The 20,227-nt window shown below is 41.8% G+C and overlaps 1 protein-coding gene across 2 annotated transcripts in view; it reads right to left on the reverse strand.

The window, feature by feature from the left end:
- Positions 1–20,227, reverse strand: part of WDFY4 (WDFY family member 4) — a 778,336-nt gene that overhangs the window by 623,775 nt on the left and 134,334 nt on the right. Inside the window, exons 6-7 of one of the 2 annotated variants that reach the window (XM_069240880.1) lie at positions 15,164–15,313; positions 3,367–3,556 (exon numbers count right to left, since the gene is read on the reverse strand). In XM_069240880.1, the coding sequence (XP_069096981.1) occupies positions 3,367–3,556; positions 15,164–15,313 (340 nt within the window). Of the gene's footprint in view, positions 1–3,366; positions 3,557–15,163; positions 15,317–20,227 lie in introns of both variants that reach the window. The other variant, XM_069240879.1, reaches the window with a different exon arrangement.

Here is a 20,227-nt window from a genome sequence, read left to right on the forward strand (position 1 = left end):
GTTTAAATTCAAGTATTTTAAATTGTTATGGGTTTATCTGGAGTCTGGATGGATACTGTTTTAATGTTAGGACAACTTTAATAATTTATTTTGGAGACTTTAAACCTAAGTTGGTTATATTGTTTTTGAATTTGAGGGTTCAATTTAAAAATTATATATTTATATGGTTTATCGGTTATATTGCTCGTAAAGATTGGGGGCTTTGTATTTTGGGTTTTGTAATTATTTTATCAAAACGTGGCCTTTTGTATGGAAGATTAGTATATCCGAATCCCAAATTTGATTAAATCTCTGAAACACATTTAGGTTCAGAGTTGGGATATTAATTTTGCCCCCATTCCAAAGTATACACTTTATCCAATGTTAATAGGAATGGAAACAGTAAAGTATATCTTTTCACACCCACTCAGGTCCCACTGTATGATAGACAGTTTCCCAATTTTCTTTAATGGGACTGGAGTTAGAATGGTAAATGTTATTAACCATCCATGGCTTACCTGCATTTAATCCTTCTCCTCATTTGCACACTCATGGGCATATTAGCAACCAGCAATGACCATTTGGTTGTACATTCCTTAATAATTATCAACTAGTTTATCAAATTAGGCATTTGAATAGATTCATTGAAACCACAGAACAATAATAATGTGTCAGAAGAAGAAACAAACGATGTTTAGGGGAACACTGTACATTACATGCTTTATGATTATAGTGCAGAACTCAATACCAAGATGTGAAGAAATTGCAATCCAACTCTTCACAAGAAATCACAGCTGGGCTCTTACCAGCTGATTCCCAACAGATCACATGCTGAAAGTCTGAAGGATTTTCTCAGTTCCCCCTTTTTTTCTTTCATACCTCCCTCTAGCCTCTCTTCCAGATTATTAGCTGTCAGCACCTCCTCTATAATTTTCTTCCAGCTGACATAAATTCTAAATCAGTACTGCCCCATAAACTGTAAACACGTTGAATACTAAACCCAGGAAAACGTTCTGCCTGAGGCTCTTCAAATTTAACAGCTCCAAACCAGGAATCCAGTTGTCAAATATAAGATGAAAGACCCTTAACTTGCCTCAGAATGCATGTGCGTGCCTTTCCTGAAATTACAAACTACACGTCTTTGCTTTTAGGGAACACAGATCCCAGCACCATACTAAATTGAATACATAACATTGCATGCTACTCGAACATCCTAAGGCAATATCCCAATAACAGACTCTGAGAAAAGACAAACACTTGAACATATGACCGACTCGCACTGGCCTCACTTGCAATCTCATCAGGGCATACTGCTGCCTGCTTTAAAGTAACAAGTACCTGAAGCTTTTTGGCACACATGGCTATCTGAGTTCTCCATTTCTGAAACTGTGCCCTGCAGTCTACTAGTATATATGATCCCAAGTCCCTTTGTACATCTGCCTTCCGTGGGTCCCCTTGCAGCATCAAGCCGCTTCCTTATCTGCTTTGCACCTAACTGCCTAAGATAGTTGTCTGGGGCATTGCCACGGCAGTAACTGTCAAACATGGACAGCATGAACTGTGAAAGGAAGCTGAAGTCCATGGGCATATTGTAAGGACCTGCAGTGTGGAGGAAAACCCTTAAGGGTGCCCTCAACCCTTCTGGGGACTCACATTCAGCTCTAGGCCAAAGAATATCTGTAAGATATGGGAGACTCACGGTCCCTTCATCACATTCTGCAAGGAGGATCCATCATTTTGCATTATGCTACATCTGAAGTCAGCTCTGCCAAACTTCTTTTCTTCATTTGGCAGAGCCAAGTTAAACAGAGGAACTGAGGAGAATCCCTCCTACCTTCCACTGCTGCGATAATGCTGGGGCTTCACCTTTCCCCCTCCACAGCCTATACCTCTCTCTTTCCCTTCTGAAATCCAAATATCCTAGATGGAAAGGGGAGGAGGAGAGTCAGATGCTGTAGTTAAGAGCATTGAAAAGTTGACAGCAGGGAGCCAATCCGAATGCTTTTAGCCCACTGGTGCTCCATTATCTTCCATAGAGCTGTTAACATTCCAATACTGTCATGCATGTTACAGGATTGAAACGGTGTACAGCGGACTCAGCCCTTCATCCTCTGAAGGTAGTTAAAATGACTAGTATTGCAACAGCTTACATAGGTTACAGCAGGACGTGCTGTATATAGCATTTAAGGAGGAAAAATGGGTAGCAAAGAGAAATGTATATAACACGTTATTTCCTGATGCACACGGTTCTCATCCCTTTGTAATACTTCTGGCTTTACCTTGTTAGTTTTTCCTGATCATTTTACATGCCCATTATGAGCTGAACCAATCACCATTCTCTAGAACCTATTTCAAATTCAGTTTCTAAAAATCATTCAGGTGTAGGCAGGATACACATTGGTCATACAATCTTTATAACTTCAGAATGTGCTTTCTTAATGTTTATTAAATGCCTGGGCAGGGTCAGACTTGGGCACAAAATAGGCCCGGGCACCAAAATAAAAGTGTCCCACACTAGGGAATCATACAGCTAAAATGTGGCCCACGTTTGCAAATCAGGCCAGTTTTGATCTTGTAAAAACATTCTCAGTAAGTGCTGTGCAAACTATAGAAGATTGCATGGATGTGAGCTTGCTGCAGGCAGTGTTTGGGGTAATTTCAGGGAAATCAACAGTAAATCCCACCAACCTGGCTATAAACCAGGCCCACAAACTTCTACAAACCGGCCCACAGACTGCTCTGTCAGACCAGCCATGGGGCACTGCCTGATTGACCTTATTTGTCAGTCCCATCTTGGGCTTACGGATCTCTGAAAATTTCCTTTTTGAAATTAATGTATAAGATTTCAGTCAAATGCCTGGTGACTAAGTTTCTGATTAAAATACAAATATCTTGCTTTTCTTTTGGTGCTTCATATCAAATGTCTGTTTCTAAGCACTGTACATACGAGTGTTACTATAACTCACTGTATTGGTCCTCAATCGACTGAACCTGGAAGGACCGAAGTGGAATCTCATATTATGGGATCCCAACTTGTGATGGTCTGATCTCTGCAGAGCCTTATTTCAGTAAGCCATCTTGCCAGAAAGATTGGAATGGTTAACCTCATGAAACGTCTGCCATTCTCATTCTCTCCATATTAAACTGAGTACCACTGTGACCCCGGGGCCATAGAAGGCTTTGACAATAAAATAAAACAAAAGTTCAGGTACCAAGAGCAAATCCTTCAATCATGAATATACTCGAGTATACCAGGATGGAGTCTGTCGTGGGTTGCTTACAAACCAAAGAAACAAGGGATAATAGAAATTGAAAGCAAATAGGTTACATCTAAGAAATATCCAAAAACAGCCGACTCTGGATCAAGAGAGAAGGTCTAAGGCTTACCATGCAGGTAATGTATGGTGCTGGAGGTCTGGGCTTTGGACACTGCACGTAGCACGCGAACCGTGGCTAAACGCCACCCGATGCAGCTCCGCTCCCATAAGGAGATAGTTGCAACAATCAGCGACTGCAGTTCTGAGGTCTTCAAGAGTTCCTCTGCCCCCTCAGTCTGGCTGCAAACATTCAGCATTACCTGAGAAAATGGGAATCCAAAGAGATCTCTATCAGGCCCTCGGTGAGCTGGTGGTAGTTAACTGGAGGGAGAAACACTGAGTGAAGGAGTTAATGTGAGAGACAATACAGGCTTATTGTGGAGAAAACGACAATGTGTGTTTGTCAAGAAAAAGATAGTAAAGGGAGAAGATGGAGGGAATAGATCAATCCAGAAAGAGTGAAAGTAGTAAAAACTTAAAGAAGGAAAATCAAAGTATGTCTGTGAGTCTCTGTCTTTGTTTTCTGTGTGTGTTGTACTCATCAGAACAATGTCGGAGTCCCTCTGCTTGTGTTTGTCTGTTTCAGCTTCTTGTCTTTTCTGAAAGCCTTCTTTGCACATTGTGTATGCATGATATGGCAAAGAACAACACAGAAGTTTGCAATGAAGTGCACAACTGAATATTTCAACATGGTGCATTGCGCTTTGGTGTGTGGTTGAGTAGGCAGGTTGGTTGTCTTGTATAACACAATGCAAGAAACATCACAGGGGCGAGTTACATGATTTGCATGATGTAGTACTGCACTCTGTTGAATAAAGTGGCACAGAGTGTACTGGTGTATGATGCCATGATGTACAGGCTTAGCTGTGGTGGCATAAATTATTCTAGTGTGTGGTCAGTGGCGTAACGTAAAATGATGAGGGCCCGCCTACAGAATTCTGAAGAAGGGCACCTGATTCTCTCGTATCTCAGAGATATTCATTGGCTGTGGTGGGAATCCAGGTACCTTGAAGGGATAAGGGGCCCTTGAAGGACTGGCGGCCACCCTTCGCTGCAGGGTCCTGTGTTATGCCCCTGTGTGTGGTTCAGTGTTGGATGGTATCTAATCATCAGCAGAAAATCTCCATCATCCTTTGACATTGGTCACTCAAGAATACTTCATCATTTAGCAGGGCGATTTCATCTGGGTTCTGTGCTTCTCCCAGTCATGAACCATTCCATGTAAAAAGAACCTGCTACGTGGATCTTAAACATACAGAGCTCATTGAATTATTGAAGAAACAATCTATCTACTCCAAAGAACAATCACATTTCTGGCTTAGTTTCAAGTGTCACTTAAACCACGGATCCAGTTTAAAATAGGTCAATAAGAGATTTTGTTAAAAGACTGCACTTAGGTGACCTCTTTGGAGTTGGCTTTTGGCCAGCCAAGGACCAGAATGAGTTATAGTCTTAGTCCTAGATGATCGTTGGGTTGTAAAATGGTCATTGGCCACTTTTTCTCTGGACCTTTAGGTAAAAAAGACAAAGCGCCTGAATTAGAGTTTGGCAAAGAGGTACTCCATCACATATCTGATGATTATACCACCTGCCTTATTACACGTGTAATAGGATATGAAGGCACTTGTAATAAGGCAGAGGGGGATATCTGTCAGTTTGTGACAGATAACTCCTCCTCCAAACTCATGTGTGGAGGATGGGATGCTACATGAAAACATGAACGAAGTATTTCACAAGGATTTTTTAAAAACGTTTATTATGAAGGAATAAATAATTTTCCACTGTTCCAGATCAATTGTTTCAGCCAGCATTTGTTTGACTCTGGCAAAGCATACACAGAGTTTATTCAAAGCTGCAAACAGAATGAAATCAATAAACTTCTAGACTATTCGGATTGTTTTTCAGTGAATTAAGCCCCCACCTTACATTAGCGGCATTAAAATGATAACAGTGAAATTACTAAAGCGTAACAGATCTGGCATCACTCCACGAAAGGGGTGAACTATAATTGTTGCTATTTTTTCTTATACTTTGTCCAACATATATTTGAAAGGAATTTGAGGATTTAGAGGCCTAGTCTTCAAGGTTTTTTGAGCACCCAAAATAAACCTCAGTGTGCAAGACGGTGTCTATATAGAAATGTGAACTAATGTATGATTTAAAACTGAATGGTAGTCCAAGAATGGTATAGAAAAGCTCTAATTTTTCTTGCATATTCCCAATGATGTGGTTTAGTATAAAATCTGTGGGTATGCAGATATAATTTGTTTTTGGTGTAGCATGCCCAGTCCTCAAACTACATATTTTACATGTTCTATCCAAGAGAGTATCTGAAAATCAGGACTTTTGCTACATTTTTCACCCAAAGATCCAATTTTTTAATTTGTGTTCACAATAATAAATTTGTTTTCTTCAGGAATTTCCACTGTAGCCAGACATTTCGGCTCGGACTAACGCTCGGAAAAGGGAAAGCTACTCGGTCAGTGTAAGAGTATGGAAAATTACTCAAACTACGGGTAGCCCAATAATTGGAGTCTACATAAGATTAGGTATTTTTTAATAAGAATTGGGTACTATCCTTACAAATGCCTGGCCATTTATCAACTGACATTACTGAATACCTTCATCATAAATGGCCAGCACTTACTCCTCTTGCACATAACTGGGGCTGATTTTCATGAAAATCTGTAGATCCATTATTTAAAGTGGAACAATTAGGCCCTTCTGTATTCGGGGAACTATGTATTGTTATGAAGTAATGGGAGAATGTCCGTAGGAATGGCTACCAATTATCCGTGAACTGATTGGACAATCAATTTGGGGATTTATTTACCGCAGGAGATTTCTAATATTTCTGGACCCCTGTGACTGCTACAACCTGATTCAGGGTGACTAATTTTAGAATTTGTTTATGCTAGCTGTCTTGATCTGTTGGTAAGCCCATTTGAATAAATAGTTCTGATTTCTTTAACAGGTCCTGCAAAACTACTCAAAGTAGGGAAGCGACATTTCTTGGGGGAACATCCCAGTCTATATTAATGAGCTGTTTCTAATCCAAAATGCGCTTAGCTTTTTTTGATTTGGCTACATTTTTAAACTCTTCCCATTCTCTTTCTATAGGGCCTCCATTCTACTTGTATGTAGGTCTGTACATACATCTTAGTATTTCTGAAGCATGAACAGAGCCGGCTAGTAATAGAAAGCTATGGGGGATACATAGGAAGAGGGGTCATAGTAAGACGGAAGAACTAGTGGAAGGAATTCGGCCTGCGGTAGTGTTCCTTTAGAGGTCACTTTTCAGTTTCTTTATGAATTGAGGCACAGTTCTTGCTATTCTGATGTCAGAAGGGTTGAGGTTCCAGATATGGGGTCCACAAACAAAGAATGGATTGTTTTTTGTTTTCTCCTTTCAGCAGTATTTGTCTCTAATTTATTTCTCATTTACTTTAGTTCTCAACACTTTCCCTCTCTTAAAAAATGTTAAGCATCTTTCCATGTTCCGAACATTACACAATGTGACTTTGTTATTTTTCAATTGTTGTCCATTTCTAATGTTTCCCCAATTAGCTTGCTTTTGCACCTTTGTTATTGAAGTCGATAAACTGAATGCTTAAGCTAGGTCTTTAAACACAGATGGACAATTTCTTTCACTGAGTGTACCAGAAAGCCACATCACTTTTTACCTCGAGTATTAGAAGTAGCTTTTCTGAAATCTCCTAACTATAACACCATTCTTCCAGGTTTTCGTTATTGACCTCTATGATTTTTTTATGATTCTTAACTTCTACTTATCTTTTCTATGATACCCCTTCTTTTTGGTGGTTATCCTCAACAATTCAGGGCTAAAATTGCTTTCAGGCTGAATTTAAATTCTCCCATTCACAAGCAATTACCACATTTCAGGGTACAAAAACCACAGTCTGTCATTAAGACTGCACTTCCATTGCAAAATGTTGACATGGACTATATTGTAAAAGCTCATTTTTACCAAGTTAATTCGAAAAAAAATGAAGGAGCCCATCATTCCTCTAAAAATATGCGGTATTTCTAGGGGTCACAGTAGCCTCCAGGCTTCAATGTAATCATGATTGTCGGCAAACAAGAGCCCATTTTGTGATTTAAGTTGTCTGCCATAGCAGCTGGTCAATGGAAGGATCTTGACCTCTAACTTTGAACGAGATTCTCAGTATTCTGCAAAAGCGTTGAGACCTTTCTCCTTAATATGTTAATAGAAATTGTTAAATATCCTTATTACATATTATTGCAAAATGCCGTTTTTTTTTGCATGTTGGAGCTAGTGGAGATATTTTCAATTTCCATGTTTTTTGTAGTTCTGTTAGTGGTCTGGTAGTCTAGGGACCTCTGGTCTGCTTATTTGCGGTTTGCATTATCAAGTATTGGTAACCATTCAGGTCCAATGCTTGTTCTCTGCTGCTGTTCTCCTGTAAAAAGATTAGATCTACTGTGTATATTTAATGCTGCAAGCCAGGGCTATTGGTTTTTCATCTCACCCCTCCTTGCAACCGTAGGTATCTCTTGGGAGGCCAAATCCTGGGGCAGTTTTGGTTAGTTATGCCAAGGCCTATCAAGTCTGCTTGTTACATGGTATCCTAGGGTGGAACTTTTTATGTTGCCTCCAAGTTCTTTCACTTCCAGTGGCCATGGGTCTTATCTCTCTCGCCAGTTATCTTTCACTGGGATATTTAAAATCGTATAGATAATCTCCATCTCGTTTATTCTGCATCCCTGTGGCTTTTCCACACATTAAAATTATTTTTCTCCCTTTTTGAGGTGTAACATCATGTTTTTGGTTAACTATTTCAGGCCTTTTAGATGACGGCACACTTTTAATCAGAACGGATGGTTTTGGCTAAAGTTAGGACAAAAAGGTGGAGTGTTGTGCAAATAAGATCCAAAACTACATTCTACCTAAACATTTATTTTGTTAATGTGGCTCAGGAAAGCATGAGTGTGCAACACCCCATTCGACTCTCAACTGAATGTGGTATGAATGCCATTGCCAGAAGTGAAAGGGTCTACCAAGATGTGCCAAGGTTAGCCCCAGACACAACCACCTCAAAGGATCACTCTCCCCGGCAATGCCACTCGACGTTGGCATTCATTTTCCCCAAAATGCAATGTTTCCCTCCAAGCAATAAAGCAGTTAGTATTTAAAAGATAAGAGCGCACTGTAAAGAAGTGCATCTAAATGTATGACACGGGTTACGCCTTTCATAACAGCTCAGTGAAATTAGCGGCTGCTGTGAACTGTGTGTCAAAGTTCGAATGGAGGATCGAATGACAACCTTCGCCATTCGACAGTTTAGCCCGCCCTTCCCATTATACTATAATGTTGAGAGTCTGTCTTTTTTAATTTCCTAGAAATTCTGCCTCAAACTGAGCCCGCCATCCTTGATGTCATGCAAGAGCCCAGGAATGAACTGCTAACAACGACTGGTATGGCACAAAATGACAGCCAAAGACCAGAAAATTGCTTTTGTATCAGTGCATCCAGAGTTTTTTCATAGACAAATTATTAATTTATTGGGCTTAGAGGCTGCTGTTCCTTAAAGGATAGTACCTTTCAAGGAGAGCCATTGGATCTTCCTAGGTGCCTTCAACCTGGTGGACCATAAGTGAATGATACGGTTAGTCCTTCATAACATGCTGCTTTCTTTGAATAGTCCTACACAATCTGCCCTGGAGCTTCCACTTGATCAATGTCTTATTATGAAGCACTTAAAAGGCATGCTGTGCAGAGAAGCATGTTATTCTTTGAAAAGGGGCTCAGGGTCAGTGGTCGCAAGCCGGGAGGAATGGGATCCCTGGTCCAGAGTGTTGCGAACTTCCTTCAAATCAGTATTGTGTGGTTTGTGCTTCTACTGAAAGTTAAACGTAGATTGTCTTTTCTCTTAAATTGCACGTCACAAGGTGAGCAATCGTATCCTCCTGTGATTGGTGCATCATTACCTACATGTCCATCTTCCACCGATCCAGTCCTTACATTTTAGAATCTCCTTCTGGCAGACCCTATTCCCTAGCCGACTCAAAATACTTCCCCCAATACAGGCATTACTACAAAGGGAAAGTATGCAATCCACACATCCTGTCATTTTTTTCTACAGACAGATTCACTGGCTGACTCAGATAAGAGGGGTCTGTTCGATCTTCTGCATTATTGCTTTTTGGGGGAGTAGGTACTGCTTTAGTGTCCTCCTTTTTCTGGGTTTCAGCGTGCTCCTGGTCTTGCGTTGGCAGTCGGGAAGTGTGGTTTGTATTCATAAGCTCACTTTATGTTTGTTTTGGCACAGAGCACCGAGTTTGGCTGCATTTCTAGCCCGCATTACACTTGGCGCCAAGCTCCTCTGGTTCCTGTTAGGGGGCAGGCCTGGCCATTTTTGCTGTGCATGACCCAGCAACGCTTGCAGGTTTTTTTCATTACCTGGGTTGCTTAGAAACCAGCCGACAAGTGGGAAGTCGGTTGGCTTCATTTCGGCATTAGTGGTGTCAGTGGTGTTGTCTTGTTGTGCATTATAGATTCTGCCCCTGGGGAGGCCCCTGGCCAATCTGGAGACGCCCCCTCACAGCCCTCGATGTAGGAGATGATTGCTTTGGTGGTGAAGGCTGCTCTTTCAAGCCTGAGAAGGCTCTCCTGCTCCTAAAACCCCTTGAAGGCAGTATTCAGCTGAGGCTTTGGGGGACTTTGGTGATTTGGAGGTGGAAAACAGAAAAGGGTGTTTCATACAAGGAGCTGAGCTTTCTGAGGTCCTGCAGCATTTTGCACTAATTTGGATTCTTCAGGGGTGGATGTGGCACCTGAAGAACATGACTTTTTGGCACAGTATTTGCAGCCAGAACATGACTCTGTACCTTTGCATGCTGCAATTAGGAAGATATTGCAACATGAATAGAAGGACATAGATAAGTCCTGTTTTCCTCGATTTTAGGCCAGGCAGTATCCCATTGCCAAGTTTTCAGAGGTGTTTCCTGCCTCGGTTAAGGTCAATAACCTTATGGCAGGTTTATCCACCCAGGGCAATAATATTTCTGAGGATGCCTCTCCTCCTGACGCTGTGGATAAAAAAGTGGAGGGGCAATCAAGAGGGCTTATGCAGTAGCCAATTCTGCAGCGAGGGCAAACGCATATTCCATTTACACAGTCCAATCTTTGCTCAAAGATTTTGTGTCCTTGGCGGACAACGTGGCTGAAGGGTTGGACTGTTCGGTCATCCTTGCTTCAATGCAACAACACGTTTGTTTTCTTATCGGATGTTCCTTTTAATTCTTTGTGTTCCTCAGCAGCTGCCTCAGGAGCGGCTGCTTTGGCCTGCCATCATTTTTGGATGCGTACATGGAGGGCTGGTGCTTCTCATAGAGCTGTTTTGCTGAAACTTCTTTTTGATGGGGTTAAGTTGTTTGGGCAGTAATTGAAAGATATAGTCAAATAGACTGCAGAGAACAAGAAATTGATTGCGCCTATGAAATGTTTTCCTAGGGGTAAAGGGTTTGCCAACAAGAGATCTTTCTCTTTTTCATCCTTTAAGGGTACAACTCAGCCCTTTTGGGGTAGGGGTCATGGCCAGGGGGACCCTCACTGACAAATCCCAGCTTTAGCGCTTGGCAGCTGGTTCCTCAGGTACCGTGCCTCCAAAGTCCTGACTATCATCTAGATGTTCCAGTGGGAGGTCAGCTGTGGCATTTCAGAGAGACTTGGGCTTCCACTGTGTCAGATGCTTCAGCAGTTCAAGTGGTATCTGGCGGTTATGGTTTGGAGCTCACAGCCGTTCTGGAGGATTTTGTCAAGGTTACCTAGACCTTGAAAAGACAGGCACTGCTGGAAGGTGCACAGACGTTGTTGCTAAAAAAGGCAATAGTCCCAGTTCTTCAATCAGATTGGGGTCGGGTTTTTATTCCATTTTGTTCCTTGTGCAAAAACCTTCAGGGGACTTTCGTCCGGTTCTGGACTTGAAAGACTTGAAAAGGTTTTTGATGCACCAGACGTTCAAAATGACAACCTTGCAAAGCATGTTCCCTTTGCTCGAATGGGGGAATTTCTGGCATCACTGGATATGATGAACGTCTACCCTCATGTGCCAATCTTCCTCGGGCCCCAAAGGCATCTACGCTTCACAATTGGGAACCACCATTACCAATTTTAAGTCCAATCGCTTGGGTCGCGTTCAGCTCCAGGATGCTTTTACCGAGCTCTTGCCTTCCTTGGTGGGTATTTTAGATTCTGCTAGTTTCTGTGTATACCCATATTTAGATGACTGGCTAATCAGTTGTTGTTCTTTTTCCATGGCCAAAGACGATGTCATGGAAGTGTGTCACGTTCTGAAGACCCATGGATTTCTATTTTCTCTGGCCAAGTCCAACTGCATCCAGTAGAAACACTCCAGTTCATCGGGGCTCTGTTATGTATGGACAGGGTGGTGGTGTTTCCTTCACCAGACAGGGGCACCAGGTTTGTGACTCATTTTTCAAATCTGTTGAAGCTTCCTCAGGTGTCATCCCGCCTGTGGTTGTGAAGTCGAGAAGAAATGGCTTCAACACTGGACCTTGTCCATTGGAGCTGTTTACATCTGTATCCCTTAGTTCACCATATGTTGCACCTGTGGAATCTCATCGTCCACGACTTCGAGGCATTGGTTCCAGTTTCTTCTCAGATCGGGGTGGAGTTGCACTGTTGGTTGGTTCCGGGGAACTTGCAGAAAGGCTTCCAGTTGGCACATCCCATTCTGCTTGTCATCACCTTGGACACCAGCAAAAACGATTGGGGTGCAGTTTTTGGGGACCTCAAAGCCCAGGGCCGGTGGTCCAGTCTGGAGGCAATCAATTCCTCCAATTAGAAGGAATTGTCTGCTGTAAGGGCTGCCTTACTGTGGTTCCATCCTCTGATACAGAGGTGTGCTGTTTGTGTTCAGTCAGACAACCAGATTGTCCAGGCCTATATCAATAGGCATGGTGGGATGGTTTCCTCCCTTTACAGATTGGCCAGGGAGATTTGTGCTTGGGCAGAGCTCAATCTTTTCTCTTTATGGGCAATCTATCTTCTGGGGAAGGAGAATGGGCTTGTTGATCAGTTGAGCTGGTCCTTCCCATCTTCGATCTCTCGGTCTCTCACTCCCCTGATCTTTCTGGACATCACTTGCCGGTTCGGCCTTCCATGGTTGGACCTGTTTGTCATGAAAGAGAACTCACTCCTCCCTCAGTTTTGCTCTCTGATTCCAACCAGGGGGGCATGGGCAACGGATGCCTTCTCAGTCCGGTGGCCTCCCAGTCTTCTGTATTGTTTCCCTCCTTTCCCGTTGATCCTGAGGCTCCTTCAGAAGGTCAGGGAAATCGTGCCCAGGTTCTCTAAGTGGTGCCTGGTTGTGCAGGAAGGCCTTGGTTTCCCCTGTTGTGGGAAATGGTGGTGGCTCCTCCTTGGACCTTCACCAATCCCCATTGCTCCCCTCGACTCTATGGTCTCTCCATCGGTTGAATCTGGAGGTTTGGCTCCTGAACTGCTGAGTTTGCTGGCTCTGGGTTGCTCATCAACCGTGGCGGACTCCATTCAAAACTTTCACTAAGCAGTCGTACAATAGGCACTGAAGGAACTTCGAGAAATGGTCTTTCTCCAAACAGCTGTTGTCCCTTAGTTGTAACCCAGTCAGGTTATTGGATTTTTTGAGGGATGGCTTTGTGATGGGTTTGGGTGTCTCCACCATTCAGGCTCAGTGGGCAGATATTCAGGCAGTTCGGGGGAGGAGATGTTAACTCTTGCTCCTTTGGTTTCAAGACTGTTATGGAGTTTTTTTCTGCAGCGTCCAGTTATCCGGTCCTCGATTCCTCCTTGGGATTTGCCTTTAGTCCTTCATAGTTTGACAGGAGCTCACTTTGAGCCTCTGGATTTTGTGGACCTTACGTTTCGGCCGCAAAAGGTTGTGTTTTTGGTGGCTATTTGTTCAGAGCGCAGGATTTGTGAAATTGGTACTTTGCTGTCTGTCTCACCTTTCATTTGCTTTTTTCCTGATAAGGTGGTGTTACGCCCCAGTTCAGCTTTTTTGGCTAAAGCTCCTTCCTCTTTTGACTGCTCTTAGGATATTATTCCTCCTGTGTTTTACCCTGATCTGTTATCAGAGGAGGAGGAAGAGTGTTGTTTTCACTCACTGGATGTTCACAGGACATTGTCCATTTATTTGCGTAGGACTTCCTCTTTTCATAAATCTGACTCCCTGTTTATTACTTTTAGGGTGGGCAAATAGAGGTTCCCGTCCTTCTAATGCTACTCTCTCCCATTAAATTAAGTCTGCTATTGTGGGCCCGCGACTTGTCTGCCTGTGACGTCCCTTCTCAAGTGCAGGGTAGGTCTACTAGGCGGGTCACTGCCTCTTGGGCATCCTTTAAATGTGCTTCCTTGAAAGACATTTGCTGTGTTGCCAGGTGGTCCTGCCCTCATACTGTTCTGTCCCATTACAGGATCACCTGGGGGACAGTTTTTCTTCTTCTTTTACAGATCATGTACTATCTGCGGTAACGTCATAACTTTGGTTATGTTTTTTCTTATTAAACTCTTTCTGCATCTGTCACTCGCAGTCTGCTGTGTTTTGTTTCAGTACATATAATCAATCCATGTGGCTTGGGTATTTCACACATGTAAGGCCTGGATCAGAGAAGATGGACATGGAGGTAATGCTCTGGTTACTTACCAGTAATCTTCATTACTCCAGGGCCAAGTCTTCCCCAATACAGTACTGGGATTCTCCCCTACTACCCCTTTGGCGGGATTGACAATATGTGGTTGTTTTTTTCTGTGGTTCTGCTTGGTACTACAGGATGTGTGTATTGCCTGCTTCCCCATTGTAGTGGCGCATGGGTAACAGTGGCCATGTTGGGGAAAGTATTTTGAGTCAGCTAGGGAATAGGGTCTGCCAGAAGTAGATGGAATCTCACATGTAAGGACTGTATTGGGGAAGACTTTGACCTGGAGTAATGAAGATTACCGGTGTGTAACCAGAGTATTATTTGTGGTGGAAAACACATGGCCCGGGTTCTTAGGAAGATATTGCTCTCTTTAAATAGTCCCTTGACTACATTTCCTTTGTTGAAGGCTCAGCATTTTTTGAAGATATCTTATACCTGTTGTAAAGAGAATTGATGGATGGTTTATATCCTGTTGAGCTTCCCATGACAAGTACACACCTCTGTGACGTATACAATGAAATGCTACACAGCTATTATGCTACCCAAGAAGTGGATATTGTCCCACAACATCTGTTGGTGAATCCTGACTATGAAGCATTGAGAAATGGGAGAATATCCTTTCCTGTCTCAGTTCCTGCACCATAGAACTTCTGTAGGTCAACTGACGTTAGTAAATATGTATGTTTTCTAATCAGAGTCGCACCCACCATCGTTTCTGCCCTCTGCTTCACAGTAGCAACAGGCAAATGGGAGAATTGATGCGCTGGCACGCTGGCGTGCACGTGGAAGTTCTCTGATGTGAATTAAGTCTTGTGTGTAGGAGAGTATATGTTATAAATAGTTGAGTGTGCAATGATGGAATGTAGGTGTGCAGCGTGATATGCAGTTTAGTGTTCTGTATATTGAAACATATGATGCAACCTGGTCTGAATTGTGAAACACTGATGCAGTGCTGTGTGTGTGTGTGTGCATATAAGTGTGTGTGGCAGATGTGGCATGATAAATGATCTGTTATAAGGTGTGAAGAGTTGGGAGTGGTGTTATCTTGAGTCACCTGTGATATGTTTGTGGTGTGGTTTGTTGTGAATGTCACTTGAGTAGCGTGTAGTACTACCTTAGTGCGTGATATGAAGTGTAACTGAGATGAGGAAGCGTTCGCATTGAGACTTAGAGCTCTTTACCTGAGTGAACATTTCTTGCTGAGTGTAGTCCAAGTCATCTTTCAAAGGTGCCTGACCTTGCTGTCCGGTGTCAAGAGGAAAAGCGAAGAAAAGGTAAAGGCACTGCAGGCAGACATCTGGGAGGCCGCTTCGAATGATGGGGCGCAGGGTCTGCTGAGAGAGATGACAACAGATGCATCATGCTTATATCTGTGAGGTGATAGGAAACCTTGATTAAAATCGCTCCTAAAATTAATTTCATGTTCTAGGATTGTTATCATTAGGTTTGCATAACACAATGCCCTTGTACAATTTAATTACTCTAAAGCTTTGTTTTTCCTGTGCTTTCGAAGTTTGCTAGTAGTTGGTAAATATGCCAAAAGTGTCAATATCTACAATGCTGCAACAATACTAATCGCAATGTTTATGTTTACTGGTATTAATGGACAGGTACGACCCTACATTTTTATCTGGAATGGTGACCGCCATTTACTACTACTTACTCACAAATCTGATATAGTAGTTTGGTCTTCATCATAACAAATGCATCGAAGTCAATTGTAAATTTTATACAATTGTTCAGAAGCAAGTGGCAAGCACTGTGGCAGATTGTACCTTGTATTACACTATTTCAAATGAACTACAACAGTTAATCATCTGAGCCTTGATACACTATATACTCAACAGGGTGAGAAAAAAAACTAATATTCTCTAGCACAGGGATTCTTAGATAAATATGTCTTATGAATGAATTCTCCCATTTGTTTGCTTTCTGACCTGTAGTACTTGGACCTCTGCATTGTGATGAGTCTTCCTCAGGAGTCTCATATACTGTATGCGTTCTTTAAATTGTTTATGAGCTGCAGCCAGTAGTATCCACCTTTTAATATCAGACCAAATTCTTCTGGACAGTAATAGTTAAGCACTCTGAGCAGATTGCAGGAAATCTCAATGAAAAGCGTGTGTGTGCACTGCACAAGTTGCTTCCGTTCATTATGGTGAGAAGTGAACATATCTGTTTACTGTGTGGTGACAGGAATCCATTCTAGAGCTCCTATGTGTGAGTGGTACATAGGATAGAGGTTGGGGAAAGATTGTCAGACAGCAATGTGAATTGCAGGATTCTTCCAAAGCATTCATGATGTCCTCTAACGATGCCTAGACTTTGAGGTGTAGGAGGTCAGGAGTCAGGGGGCCCCTCTGAAGTGCAGGCCTGGTTCACTTAAGGCTCAATTCTTCCCCCAATGTGTTGTTGCCAACAGGTTCAAAGGTATGGGGGGTGGACAAAGCCGCTTCCTTTATTGCGACTTTGTTTTGGTTTTCTTGACAGGGACATCTTAAGCCCACCCTTCTTCCTGTGGATTCTAGAGGGCAAAGGGCCTCATTTAGAGTTTGACATAGATGTTACTCCATCACAACAGTGACCGAGTACCTGCTCCGCAAACTGATGGTACGCCCACCTCATTTAAAGTCATGTGGACTTTCAGTATGTCTTTGGCAGAGACTACTCCGTCTCTACTGCTGACATACACCTCTGATGGCCCAACAGAGCAATGGCCATTAGAGGTGTTTCCATTTGTCTTCCCACTCTATTTTGTGTGGGTGAACAAATGGCAGGTTTTCATGGTTTGCCATCACCAAGTAAAGCCTGGCAGTAAAAAGCAGTGAAAATTGCAAAAATACCTCCATGTCATGGGAGAAAACTCCCGCAGTGAGGGGGTGGAGGGGAGCGGAGAATCTGTCAAGTATATGGATGTGTGATTCACCCAAGATAGGTAATGGCCACATCCTAGGTTCCGATCAATACTTCTATGTTAGATATATACACATCCATACATTTTCTAAACATTTATTCAGTTATTTACAACAGAGTGTTCAGAAGGAAGGAATGATCACACAATGCAGCAATCAAGAAGAAGTGATGAGTGTATACAGAAGTACAACAAAACTCGTGACTCAAACTATGCAAGAAACATAGTCAATGAGTCTAAATGTACACAGGTTAACAGAGTTTTAATTTGACCTCTCTCATAAATTAAAAGTCACCATGAGAACTAAAATTCAATGTAGAAGACTCATATTCTGTAAAACAAAGCATATCAATGCACTGGGGACCAAAGTGTCTTTAACCGAATAACCCATTCATGAAGTGCTTTGTTCATGTTTTTGCCCAGGCTTATGCGCTGGCAAATGGAAAGCCACCATTAGAAGAAAAGTTTATTCGCCTACTGTAGATGCAAAGGGGTCACCCTTGTGTGTGGTACTCCGGTGGATCCTTATATGCAACTTAGGATATTTTCTGAGTTATCCCTTTCAAGTGAGGTTGGTTGAAACCAAACTTATTGGAACTGTCCTTGGGAGACCAGGAGGCCTGTTGAGAGGTCCTCTGTGGTGGGGGGTGGCACAGGCACTGAGCATTACTTCCGTACACACCTCCTGGGTCCCTGCACAAAAGAAGCAGCATGCTCAAGAGAACAGGAGGCAGTGTTTTTGCTTTTCCAGACTGCAACAGATGTGAAGTGCCAAGCAGTGCGAAGAAGATTGATTGTGAGCTAATCTGTCAAAGGCTGTAAGCTTAACTCTTCATAGGCTATTTGCAAGGTCGTCTTTAGGAGGGATTTAAAAATACAGTCTTCTCTGCACTTCTGATTAGTATTCTACCAAATGTATACTTTATATGCATTTGTAATTCTTTGCATTACTTAGCTTTGTGTACATTGTTTTTCCTTTTTAAAGGTAAAAGCGCAGGCCTGGTGATGATTTATTGAGTGTGAGAAAGATCAAGTTATATTAATAAATTAGTGGCATAGAAGTTAGCACAAGGTGCTGAATTAATCTACATTTAAAGGCCTAACAGAAAAAATAACATGAGATGTAAAATGTGCATGTTTGAAATATGGTGAACCATGTGGCCACCACTCGTATTGTGCACCATGTTTTAACATGAGAGTTTTGCATTCATAACAAATGAGGTGTTAATGTGAATTAATATTAAAATGTAGAATATCAGAATTGAAAGTACTAAATGAATATGAATTAACTGCATTTATGTTGAATGAAATGCATCTTGATAATGTAAGTTACATTTGTGAAGAAAAATAAATGCACATTTAAATTAGTTCTAACATGTTACAAATAATGTTTGCAATTAAATAATTTGCTTTGCATATGTACATTGTAAGGTGTGCAAAGGGTTATTAATGTATTAAATGTATTAATGTGTATTAAGGTTTTCTTAGCTTGACTAGGCATGAAATTAATTATTTTGCCGTAGTAATGGAAAATCATTTATTTATTTTGTCCCCTCTGACCTGAATTCTTTCCCTAGGTTGCTAATGTGAATACTGAATGTCCTATTGTATTGTAGGGAAGAGGCATGTTTTTGAAACAACAATGTTACGCTATTGGTTCTAGCTGTCAAACAGGACAGGACATTTGCAGTTGAAAGGTATTGGTTTAGTTCATTGTGTGCCGTGAGAAAGGATCTCAAGTCACAAATAATTAGAGAAGTTAATATTTTGTTAGTAATGTGTAAACTATTTGATAACAATGCACTTCTACTGAGAAGATTCAGAAAAGCAACAGAATTTGGTGGTGCCATCTAGAGTGATTAGATGCTGAAACTGATGTCTGAAATGTGCCCATCTGAAGGACCAATTAATGAATTGTGCATATCTCTAATAGTGAGGAACTTTGAAATTGAAGTCAGTCTTCTTCAGTCCATCTTGTCCCCAACTTCGATGCTGTCCAGCACCCTGAGTCTGCTGTCACACTCTGTTTCTGTAAGTTCCTAGGTGAGTTTTCTCACCATAGTCTAAATTGCCCCATTCTGTTTTGTAGTTTAGTACTAATAAGCCAAACGCCGGAAGATGGTGACTGTCCTGCCTGATGAACTACTTCTGTCTGCTGTTCCATGAGGAGAGTTATAACTAAATGCGGTTTCTGTTTCCTTTCAGTCACTTGCACCAGCATAATTTATAGTGAGTTATTCTACTTAGATATTTTTCTAAAGTAATTTTGTCTCTCTTTTACCTTTTTGCTATTTGCCCACATGTGTTACCAGTGGTCAAAAGATAGGTGTAGGGGATACGAAAAATGTACATCTGGTAGCTGAATTGCGCAAAGTGAAACCAGAAAATGTGGGATCAATCCTGGCTTTGTCATTGACCAAATTGTGTGATCCTAGGCAATTTTTCTATTTTATTTTCCCTCCTTTTTCTTCTTTATCATATATAAGGGGACCTTGAAATACATGTCTTCAGGATATGCACTCTATAGAATCTCCTTGTGTGTTTCATTAAATAAACCATAATGTTGTTCACGTATAGAAGCAGTCCAGTCCACCCAAAGTGTGCACATAGCAACTGACTTGCATCTAAGTTCACTATTGGAAATGTTGTCAGGGTGGGGAGAAGCACAAATATTTCTAAATGCATGTTTGAAACCTATCACTTAAAAAACATACTCCTTAACGCCCTGATAAGATGCACTAAGGTGAACTGAGTCTGCTTGTTAATGAACTTCACTTTTTGAATTTTGAAAAGACTTGGGGCCTGATTTAGATCTTGATGGATATCCTGTTCACTGTATTACGATTCTTATAAGCTATAATGGGCTCGTAATACTGCAGATGGGATATCCGTCTCATTTGTGATGAAGTAACCCCCTCCCCCAGGATCTAAATCAGGCCCTTTATCATATTTTCACACGGGTGCTGAAAGATGTCTTTACAAATTAAGGTCTTCCTAACATTAAGCGGTGTAGGACATGCTAGTAACATTCTTTCTTTATACTAAGTTAACCTTTAAATAGATGTTTGTTCATTTTTATAACATCTTTTAATGTGCTGGGTTGAGTAAACAGCAGCCCAGTGCTGCTGTTGATCAGAGGACCACATGTAAAGGCCAGGAGGGCCGCATGCTGCCCACAACCCTTCTTTGAGTATCACTGGTGTCGACTCTTGATACCATGCAAGTTTCAGAATACACTTGCTAGGCCTACATGTGCAGACTGAGGTGCACCATCTTCTAGGTTACAAGTGAGACAATTCTCAACAAACCTTATCACATTTATGGTTAGTGCCCA

Source organism: Pleurodeles waltl, chromosome 6 (assembly GCF_031143425.1).
Source record: "Pleurodeles waltl isolate 20211129_DDA chromosome 6, aPleWal1.hap1.20221129, whole genome shotgun sequence".
Classification (NCBI taxonomy): Eukaryota; Metazoa; Chordata; class Amphibia; order Caudata; family Salamandridae; genus Pleurodeles; species Pleurodeles waltl.